The 12,035-nt window shown below is 32.8% G+C and overlaps 1 protein-coding gene across 1 annotated transcript; it reads right to left on the bottom strand.

The window, feature by feature from the left end:
• Positions 1-7,624: 7,624 nt before the first annotated feature.
• Positions 7,625-10,158, bottom strand: LOC111399087. Its single transcript, XM_023026319.1, has 3 exons — positions 9,853-10,158; positions 8,340-8,431; positions 7,625-8,169 (listed from the first exon to the last, which is right to left on the bottom strand). The coding sequence occupies exons 1-3, from the start codon at positions 9,949-9,951 to the stop codon at positions 7,938-7,940; spliced, it is 423 nt and encodes a 140-aa protein (XP_022882087.1). The 5' UTR covers positions 9,952-10,158; the 3' UTR covers positions 7,625-7,937.
• Positions 10,159-12,035: the final 1,877 nt, after the last annotated feature.

The following is a 12,035-nucleotide window of genomic DNA, read 5'->3' as shown; positions in this document are numbered from 1 at the left end:
TTGCAACTAACACCTGTTACAATGAAGCCAAATCTGCTCTGGCCTCCAAATCAGCAAAAAATGCAACCCACGTGTATTTCCATACAATTTTTGCCTTAATAAAAAAAAAATGCAAAACCACGTCTGTTCATCTTCATCTTCTCCCCTCACCACCACCACCACCACCAAACCAAAATCCATCCACCAACCGCCGTCGCTGTCACCAATCCACTGCAATATCATCATCACCGCTGTTATGCCCTCTGCAATATTACTTAAGAATAAAGAGCTTGAAAGATTCAAATGCCAGAGTTTAGAAATAATAATAGCAAGACTTCGAGTCCGTGAAATTAGTCGAGGTGCATATAAGTTGGACCAGATCTCACGATTATAAAAATAATAATAATAATAATAATAATAGCAAGAAACCAGTTTGTTCATCTTCACCAAACCAAATATCGCACCTCAAAACATCAACACAGCAACCAGAGAAGATATTTCGTTTCAGATTCAACAACAAAAGGAGACCTTTTCTTTTTTCTTTTTCTTTTTTTTTTTTCATTTCAGATATTTAGTTTCAGATATATTTTTTTCTGTAATTCGTTCCATTCAGAAATTGAAACCAAAAGAAGATAACTTTGACAAATTTGGAATTCGCTGGTGATGCACTCGGCCATCATGGTTGCTTAAAGGGATTGGTTTGATTTTGCATTTTTTAGGTGAATGGATTTGGTTTGGTGGGGGTGGGTGGGTGTGGGGGTTGAAGATGAACAGACGGGTTTGGTTTTGAATTTTATTTTTTTCTTTTTTATATAATTAAGGTAAGAATTGTATGGAAATACACGTGGGGTGCATTTTTTGCTGATTTGAAGGCCAGAGGCCCAGAGCTGATTGTCTTGATTGTAACGGGCGTTACTTGCCACATCAGCTTTTTGACCGACACGTCAGCGAAAATAGTAACAGATTTTTTTGAGTGATGGAGGAAGTTCAGTGAGCGCCGTGAAGCAAATTAAAGTTGAGTGAGCAGAGTGTGACCATGGTATAAATTCAGTGATTTTTGAAACATTTAACTCCATAAAAATATATAATCGACTCAACTATTTATAACAAATTGGATTGGGGTGCTATCAGATTGGATTAACTTATATCCATATTTGATCCATTTAATCAATGAATTATCGGATTTGAATCTTGATCGGGTTATTGAATTGATACCCTAAATTCATATCCCCATTAATTTTATCGGATTCGGATCAAAATCCAATCAATCGACAGCCCTATATGCAACTAGCTTCTTCATATCACAACTGTTCAATTGTCCAACCTCTAATGGTACATGGGAGAACAAGAATAAAAGAATATGTTTTTTCTTTCTTGTGCTTGAAAGATTATAAATATGTTGTTATATTTCTCAAACTCTAATTGCTTATTAATAGATGTTTAAGTGAGCTTGAGCCATCCACTAATCATAACCTGGTCCAATTATTAATTGATCATATTGACATTAATTAACTTGAGTCCATTAATAAATAATTTAATTAATTAATTCTACAAATATCCCACAATTTTTAATTAATTAATTTACATTTACTCTTTTAGTTCTCCCTTTTATGTGTAGCTCATTAGATTTCTGATCATGATACCTAGGGAAGTGAACTTTTATTTTGAAATCAAAATAAAATAAACTAAAACACCCTTTCATTTATCATTAATTCACCTAGATTAATTAATTTACATTCGTGTCCCTGATTCACAAAGAATGATGAAAAAACATAACGAACAAGCACCAAGTAGTAGGCAGAAGCACGGTCGGTCTTGTTATTTTCAAGGCCCAAGGCAAACTCCATTTATTACCCCTCCTCCCAAAAAAATAAACATAAATGCAAAATTCAACAGTGTATTATGTAACATGTTGCTAATTTAAAGTTTAATAGTAAAACAACTAGGCCTGCACATGGAACTGAACCGAAACAGAACTAGAATTTTTTGTGTATTTAGAAATTGGACCCGTCGGGTCCAAATTTAAATATGGAACCATTCAGGTCGATTCCATTCAGTTCTTAGTTTTCGTACAATAATTAAATTTTTTAATATTTACAATAACGCTACATTAATTCAACTAATGACATGTTCAATTTTAGGTCTTACAAAATAACGTAGTCCAATCTTGTGTATCTTTTGTGCTTCTTTTTGTTGAGTTTTTCATAAATTTGATTGTTAAAATCATAGGAAAAAGAAGATAGCGAGCTGACAGTAATGAAAAGAAGCACACTTGAGCTTCCAATTCAATTTCTGCAGAACAGTAGAAGCGACACTACGATAAAATAATAGATTTAGATAAGATTCGAGTCAATTTAATTAAGTTGGACTTTGGCTAGAAATTAGAAATAGAAAAAAATTATATTTTTGATTTGGACTAAATTAATTAGTTAGCAAATTTATTTAGAAAAAATAAATTATTTTGGTTTATTTAAGATAAAAAAATTTTAAAATTAAGAAGATTTGATTCTTATTCGGTTATAGGTCTAGAACTGAGAACCGAATCGAACCATACCCGTCGGTCTTTGATTTAGATACATGTTCCATATTTAATTTAAGAAGAATCGCTCGACTCGAGAGTTTTGTCAAACCCTAAAAACAACAAACAAATATATTATACAAAATATTTATATTATAAAATAACAAAATCAACAATATTTCAAACAATTAGTTAAATACTATTTGCCTTATTGTTTTAGAGGTAAAGATATTAATCAAATTTGAATAATCTAGTTGTTTAGCCATTTATTTCCCTATTGTTAACATGGGCAATCCATATCTTGCATTGTCATTTAGCATGTATTACATAGATTAGTTCCGACCTGCCTATTTCAGTTGGTTTTAAATCATTTAATTGGCTAAATAATTATTTGGTTTTGCCATTTTGGCTTTGCTATAACCAAGGAACAACTGCTTTGATTATATTTATTATAGCCATGAAAAATGAATATAAATAATTTTTATTACAGTTGGATTAATGCAAATTGCACGTTCTTGATTTGTTACTCAAGATGATGAAGTTCTTTAAAAAAATAAAAAATAAATAAATAAATAAATTTAATAGCATTATATCTTGAATAATTTTTATTAGCTATTGCTCCCATAACAAGCCACTTGATACGATGCTGAGTTACGAGTTGCACAATGCCCTTCTCAATAGAGTCCATTTGTTTGGGATGTTTCTCTTCCCACACCTAAGCAAAACAAATTCTGAGAAATAAGCTTTAGCACATTACTCCGGAAGAAAACTTCAGAAGGGAAAAATAATCAACACATTTAACCCTTGTTTGACCCCCATTTTGATAGGAAAAATGAATTTTTGAATAGTGTATTGATGTGAAATGTGTGGTTAAAAAATAAAGAAAAGTTTTTGATTTGCGTGTAATATTATTTTATTGAAAAATGTGTGGTTGAAATTATGTCAAAATACTGTTGAAGAATTCTTTTTCTCCAAAGAATGGAGATCAAACAAGGGCTTAGTTTCCATCCCGTAGTAGCATTAAGTTTCGAATGAAAATATATGACTATAGCCAAATGATTATCCACAACGAGGATAAACATGGGTACGGAGAAGATAGCAAATGATGGTCACAAGGCTTAAATCATGTCTAAGATACTCCTGCCTGAGCACAAGTCCAAACAAACTTATCCTGAATCTTTTGCATCTCTTGCTTCTCTTTTTCCTGATGAACCCTAATTATATGTTCGTCCAGTAGGGTAATAAAAACTTTTGGGCCCAATGCAAATCAAGAACCAAAGGACATGTAAATAAAATGTTTGAAAATGTCTGCAATAATAGAAAGATACCATTTACAAATTTGCAGAGAACATGCCCAAAGAAAAAATATTAATACCACACAAGTAAAATGATTAAAGACTTCTTTCTTTATCAGAATATTTTAATTTTTGTCCTTTTTTTTTTCTTCTCTTTACAGTCAGTCGTAGGAGTGAGGTGTTGTATTGAAAACTAAAACTATTGGAGGAATTTTGTGAATAGTGACGCCAAAATAAGTATAATGATGGTTTGTAAATCCGTGCCGAAAATTGGACAGAGTAACGGCAAAAAAAACACAAATAAGAAGAAGAAGAAAGTAGGGACAAAGTCGAGGCAAGAGTTGGACTCTTTGTCCTTAAGTCAATTTGCCCCGCAACGGTGCCTACGGATTTCGACAATCGACTCCCAAGATACAACGGCTACACTTGTGTTTGTAGCACTCCAAAACACAAGTACAACGAACCAAATTTAGGCTTATGTACTCCAAGGATGAAATGAAGGAAAATCAAAATAAATGAAATGATTTTGATTTTGGATAGAAGAGAGGATGAGAGATGTTTTGCATATCAAATTGTGAGGAATAGGATACCCAAAGGGTCCTATTTATAGACCATGAAAGGGTGTGAACGAAATAGTTGAAGCCAAATCATGCACCCTTTCCAAACAATGCACCTTTATGAAAAGGTGTCTATTCACCGGACAACCGTGCGGTCGCACGGTTTTACTCAAAAAAAATCGGAATTGAATTTGACGTGTGATCGCGCAGTTTACCAACCATGCGGTCGCACGGTCAAATATTTTGACCTGATTTTCGTCATTTTTCGTAATTTCTCATTCATCCGATATTGGTTTTCGAAATGCCAAATATACCTTTCAATACATGCAGAGAAATCAAAATTCTCTTTCGGGGGCGTTGCCTCCGAGCCCCCACGACCCCCGCGACCTGACCGGGCAAGTCGATCCCCGTTTGTGCGCCCCGAAGCGGCGAAGTGGCAAACAATTTTGCCTAAACGGATTGAGTCAAGTTTTTGAGTATTTGGCCGAAATCGATACGAAATCACTTTAATCGATTTTCAATTCTCGATTTATTTAACCAATATCCAACAAAAACTGTCTCTATACTGACATTACATATGATGCTAAATCAAGATTAACACAGAGAGCAAGCTTCCTCTTTGTTATGTAGTCTCCCGGAGACAAAAATGCTTGTATGAATGGAATAATAACCAAAAGGATTTACCCGTATTGGTTTGTAATCAGAAGGTCATATATCCTAAATAAAAAATGAGCAAGAAAATACAAAGGTGAAAAAATTGATGAGCTCCATCATCAATGAAAAAAAAATGACCAAAACCCAGTTCCACCAGACTAGAACGAGAAGGAAAAAAATGTATGTACGGAGGGGGGACTATTGAACCATGTCCCCCCCTCTTACGTAACACGCGGGCCCCGCGTGTATTAAATAATGTCTAGCCGTGGCCCCCCACCTCCTATTGTGAGTAGTAGATAAAAGATTAGCACTACTAAAAAAAAACTTCACACCTACGGAAAATTACTAACGGATTACATTTGTTGATAATTAGAAATGAATTATCCGTTAGTAAAATTAATTCACTTTTAACTACGATAACCAGCAACGGATTTTCCGTCGGTAACAATGATGTCCTTTTACTAATGGATATTCCGTACCTAATGCAACCGTTTAACATTTGGATCTTTCACCTACGGATATTCCGTAAATATTACCAATGGAAATAATCCATTAATCCGTTGGTAATTAGAAACGGATTATCCGTTGATAAAAGTAATTCACTTTCAACTACAATAATCAGTAACGAATTTTTTATTGGTAATGATAATATCTCTTTACCAACGAATATTCTGTACCTAATATGACCGTTTAACATTTGAATCTTTCACCTACGGATATTCTGTTGGTAATTAGAAACGAATTATCCGTTGGTAAAAGTAATTCAATTATACTATATCGGAAGTTTACAACAAAGTCTTTGAAGTTCTCATCTATAAATTTGTGGTCCAATAAGTGATTAAACAATTTTTGGCTTTTCAATTCAATTGTTTAAAGTTTAAAAAAAATAATTATAATTATTAAATAAATAATAATAACAATAATAAAAAAATAAGTAAATAATTTTTTTTTTTTTTTTTACCATGCCTCACATATATACGACTATTTACAACATCGATTTTTACCAATTGTAATGGTAGACATTTACCAATGGAAAATCGATTGGTATTGGTTAAAATTTTTACCGATGAAAATTTCGTAGGTAAAAAATTCACACATTACCAACAAAATTTTCGTTGGTAAAATGTTTACTCTTTACCTACGGCACAATCTGTTGATAACTATCAACGACCATCAATTAATAACGGATTTGTGGTTGCAAATATTTCGTTAGTAAAGAGTAATAGCAATGGATATCAAGATTTTAGAAACGAAAATTCCGTGTCTGAAGCCATGTTTTTTAGTAGTGTAGGTAAAAAAAATTCGGTATGTGTAGCACGGTCCGATTGAGAATCTGTTACTCTTGATTACAACATGCGTCGACAGATGAAGTATAATCCAAATGTACACAAACAAGTCAAAGAGGCCAACATTTTTTTCATAAAACAAATAATTAACATGATCAATCCCATACCTTAATAATTAAAAAAAAAAATTCAAAATATATAGCTAACAACTCAAAGATACAATTTTGCTTCATATAATTTACAATTTTGGGGATCAATCCTAGGAAAAATCCTCGCAAATGGATAACAAAGCAAGTTTGGAACAAATAGTTCAATGCCCTAAACCAACACAACTACCTAATCACACACAAATACAATATAACAAAAATCAATTAAAAATCTTGTATTACAACAAAAATGAAAAAATAAATAAATAAAAGAAAGACCACTGACTCTCTCCTGGTGGCTTCATGGCTATCAATGGCTGATTGGAGGTGGCGACGACTGGCGGAGGACTGAGGAACAGTCTTGGTGGTGTGCGGCTAGCGTTCAAAAAAGGGTCGACTTGTTTTAATTTGTGAATCTTCCTGTGATTTGTGAAAGAGTGAAGGGAAGGGAAGAATAAGACACTACAAGAATTTTATGTTTTCCCTACAAAATTTATTTTTAAGAAAAGGATTTTATTTGTTGCAGACAAAAAATATTTGTAGGGACAATTATGGAGCAAACATCCGGGGATAGACTTTAGCCTACAAAATTTTGAAATTTGTGGGCAAAAGTTTTTCCCTACAAACCCTTTGGAGATGAATACAATACATTGCGTAAATTCTCCTCCGACAAAATTATTCGTCTGTTAAAATTAATTTTGCCTACAAAACAATATCGATTTTCCCTACAAATTATCTTGTGGGCTAAATCTTGCCTTCCCCTACAAAAAATTTTTTGTCTGAAAAAAAAAATATTTGTCAACTAAAATATCTACATTTTCCAAACAATTTAAACTTTGTGACAACGGTATATATTATTTTGTAGGCTAAACCGTGTTTTTCTCTATAAATAATTTTTCGTAGTAAAAACATATTTATAGGCTATTATGAAAGAATTCATAGGGAGAAATTAAATTATTTTTATATATTTTATTTATTTTTTATATTATAGTAATTTTTTAACCATAGTCAAAATAATATAAAGATGCAAAAAATAAAAATAAATCAATTAAGACGTGTAGTTCCAATCAATGTAATATTAAATCCAAAATATTTCCAAAAAAATTATCGTTACACCTGGACTTAAAATAATATAGCAAACATAATATGTATCTATTATTATGTATCTAAAAATCATAACTCTTCATCATCATAAATTAGATATGCAATTGACTCTCCAAAGTTGTTCTCTTTGTCTTCCATAACATCATTTTCCTCATTAGTATTAAACTATTGATCTATATTGATAATAGTGTAAATGATGTTACAACGAAGCCAGGAATTTTACCACATAACTGGTGCATAGAGTGATGCCCAGACTGTAAAGTAGAATTGAATTGTTGTTTAACAACCTTGAGCTTGTTGTGCATCATTTGCTCCATCTTCACTCGAGCTACATATTCTACCATTCGAGAAGCCTTCCTCGCCTTATCAATAAATAGGTATGTTCGGAGCGGGGAAAGTTAACTACCCCTTACCGTATTAGCACTTTCTGCTTCTATCTCCTTCTCCATATTGCGTACATTGGAAGAAGATGTCTTAATGTCTCGAAGGCGACCATCTTTCAACCCACAAATTTGACATCGGGGCTTTGCACTTGGAACGGACAGCATGATATTAAGTCCAACCTTAGGATCATCTATAGGTATTCCTCCAAAGGGATATCTTCGAGAAGCTGCTGCTCTTTTGCCTTCTCTATAAAATATTTATACTCTTTGACAAACATCTTATCCAACAAACATAACCCATAGGAGATATTAAATAGTCCATATAATTAAAATATGCAAGAGATATAATACAGCTATACACCAGAAATATAACAAATGATAAGCAAAATAAAAGTTATAGCACTGAGTCTTTCTTACATGTTGAGCAGTAGCTGCATTATAAGTCTAACATTATTCTTCCCTGCATAAGTGAACTCGAAGGCGTCGACTTCAGAAAACCTCGTACCATCCTAATAGTTAACAATTATGTTTCGAATACTATATTCAAACTATTAGCAAAATTATTTAATTAAGTACGTGTTGATGACATATAATTTCACTACCTCTATCATCTCTTTCACTGTGTATGAGTAAGAACGTAAACCAATACGATGATTGTTCTTTTTCTTCGATTAGTTCACTGGGTGATGATGAACGACACTCATAGGACGAAAAGGTGGCTGATCAAGATTATCACTGGAGGGAACATATTATTCACCTGGACTAGGAAGGGTCCACATCAATATCTCAGGATGTGTAGGAGTATTAATAGTCTTGATAAAAGGAACAGAGCAAGTGGGAATAATTTAAGTGGTTGACCGAGTCCCAATTTTGCCAGCCAGAGGTAGAGAAGTGTGAGGAAAGATTGGCTTAGCCTCTACTATGTTTCTGATGATGAGCCTACTACATTTTGGTCTTCCATATGCAGGTTACAGTATGAACTTTTACGGCATCATTATCTAAATCGAATGTTTCGTGTGTGTATGTCATCATGCAGGTTACATAGTAACAGTAGCAACTATATGTATCAACTTCAGTTTCTATCTCCCAAAGAAAAATTACTCAACCGACTTTTAACCCAAAAACAAATAAAAAAGACATTAACTCTAAGCAAAATTACAAATTTATCGATACATGTATTTGAAACATAATCCTGAATTGCTAGAGTATAAGAACCAAGTTACTGACAAGTTGAACTTCTCTCTTATCAACATTATTAGATCTAAAATTCCCATAACATAACAATACAAATCAAATCATAATAAATCAAAGGCCAAGAACAAGTATATTGAACTATACTCATGCTTCAGCTCATAATTTTTTCTAGTCCCTTTTTCCTAAATCCTATATCTAATATACTTTAACTCTCTCCGAAAATTCAAAATCAAATTAATCTAATGATAAAACAAGATCTGTAATTCGACATTGACACATTTTAATAGGAAATGGAATTCATTAATTTGATTTTTGAAATGAGTCAATTTTTTGAGTCCCCCCTTCCCTGAAAGACATCAGCAACTATAGGCACTTGTTGGCTTACAAATAAAAAAGGGAAACAAGCAACCAAAATTGAATCGACCGATAGTAAAACTAAATCAAATCCGTTCATCCAAGACTTCAAACTCATTTGTTTAAATCAAAAAATAAAGAGGATTGATGGGCATACCTTGAGACTGTTTGACGAATAACACAAATCGATGAAATTAATTAGAACCTAAAGCAGGCCTATAAACCAGACACAAGGACATTATACCCTATAATCCGTGTTTCCACCAAGTGGAAGAAAAATAGATGAAAAGAAAAATCACTAATATTAATATTCATAAAGTAATCAAGGAAAAATATAGAAGCATGAATTAGATATGGATAAACTCAAAAATCTGTAAATTACTTGCCCATATCGTTTGTATTCCGTACAAATCACTAGCATTTCAAATTGTTGCTTCAAATCTCGTCCCTCCGCATTATTGAAAGGTGCAGGTCGTTTCATCTTTACCGTGTAAAAGATCGAGATTCTTCTTCAATTAAAGAAAGCGGAAAGTTTTCATCTTTACTTGCATTTGAGATTATTCTTCAATTAAATAGAGAGGAGCAGAGGGAAGATTTTTTTACCAAAATTTTCTGAAGGCAAAATTTTTGGAGAAAATTTTTGGAGAAGTAGGAAAGACGTGGGTTCCGTGTATTTTTGGGTTTTGTAATATTTGGAATTTTTTTAACAAAAAATAATTATCTTTTCTATATATATATATATATATAGAGAGAGAGAGAGAGGGAGAGAGAGAGAGAGAGAGAGAGAGAGAACAAATTTCTTGTAGTGATAGAGGAAATCGCCTAACGAAATGAGGCTATCGCTGGTCCGATTGGAGTAGGAGGCTTGGAGCAATCGACTTCGAGGCTCGAGCAGAGACGAAAGAATGGAATGAAATCAGATTTTCCATTTTCTTCGTTAGAAAAAAATTGGGCCAAAAAGAGGCCCCCTCCAAATTTGGACCTGAGGCGCAAGCCTTATCCGCCTCGCCTCAAGGTCGACCTTGGGTAGCAGTTAAGAAGAAGAGAGAAAAATTGAGAGTAACCCACAAGACAATGCTATGAGAAATAAGCTATAGTTTCTACTTTTTATGGGAGGATCCACAACCGTTGATATCATCAAGATTCAAGATCCACAATTTCTCGTCACACCTAGGCATCAAAAAATGCAAAAAGGTGTTGTTCATTAAGAAAGTGTAAACCGCAATTGCTTGATCAACATTGAATGATTTAGGGATAGTACTGAGATCGAGAGGTAATGTGCGATTCTAGCTCATGCAATAAATAACATAGGTATTATAAGAGATCGAGAGATAATTATAGGATATGCAATCCATATTGAATTCCTATAAGTTAATGCATTCATATTAGAGATATGGTAAATTCAGGCATATGAATAGTATTAATGTTGCCCAAGAGAGATCACTAGCTATATTAGGTTAATTTGATAGTTGGTACATATGAAAAGTGATTGAATACATTGGAATTAGATGAATATTAAACAACCTAAGTGAAATCGGAAATCCTAATTACCAAAATTCGCATTCTTCTCAATCATGTTAAATTGATTTTGTTATTTAATTTAGTAGATTTTACTATAATCCACACTTTGATTTTATAATTGGTTACCGTTTTACTTAAATTGGAGCTAGGCTAATTTTAAAATTTGATAGTAGATAGTAGTCTCTGTAGGAACAATACTTGAACTTGATAAATCTCCTTTATTACTTGTCACAATTATACTAACGGAATTACACAAACATATATTTTTATCCCTTACATCATCCTAGGATTTCCACAATTTGGTCTAAAATGCATAATTTTCTCTCGATAAAGTACAAATCACTAAACATATTCATTCATTAACCATATAAATAAAAATACAATAATAAGAATAATAAAAACACATGAATATAAGTAATCTAACATTAAAGAGCATATATTAAAATCAATTAAAACTAGGTCAAACTATTAGTATAAATCCTAACATAAATACTTAGCCCATATTATATAAATGAGAAAACGGAAAATATTTATAACACATAGCAAGTTTGGCAAAACAATGAAAAAATACAAGATTATAGAAAAAAATGCTTATTGGATGGATTTGTGAAAATGATAATGAATAGCTCCTGATATTCCCAAAATTTCTCCAACTCCTTCGATGAATTCTCTATGTGCTCTAGACTTTTCCCCCAAAATTACAAGCGAAAATGAAAAGAAAAATGAAGATGAAGAAAGGCAAAGGAAAGAAAAGAAAAAGAAGCAGACCGAAATCCGCTGAGGCTGCTGTTCATTTAATTAATAACATAGGAAAATTGCAGCTAAGTCCCTTAAATTTCACTCAAATTAAATCGGTCCCCAATTTCTTTTAAAGTAGCGCTGTGAGGTGGCGCCGATTCTATGGCCTCTCTCTCTCTCTCTCTGCACACAAGTCCTCTACAATTTGCTATCAAGGTCCCTCAACTTTAATATTATACAATTGGGTCATCAAAATTTGATTTTTCTTTCAATTACGCCCTCCATAAATTGCACACAAAGTTCTTT

This window comes from Olea europaea, chromosome 8 (assembly GCF_002742605.1).
Source record: "Olea europaea var. sylvestris chromosome 8, O_europaea_v1, whole genome shotgun sequence".
In the NCBI taxonomy this organism is placed as follows: Eukaryota; Viridiplantae; Streptophyta; class Magnoliopsida; order Lamiales; family Oleaceae; genus Olea; species Olea europaea.
The sequence above is the reverse complement of the archived record's forward strand: the minus strand, read 5'-3'. Positions and strand labels throughout refer to the sequence as shown.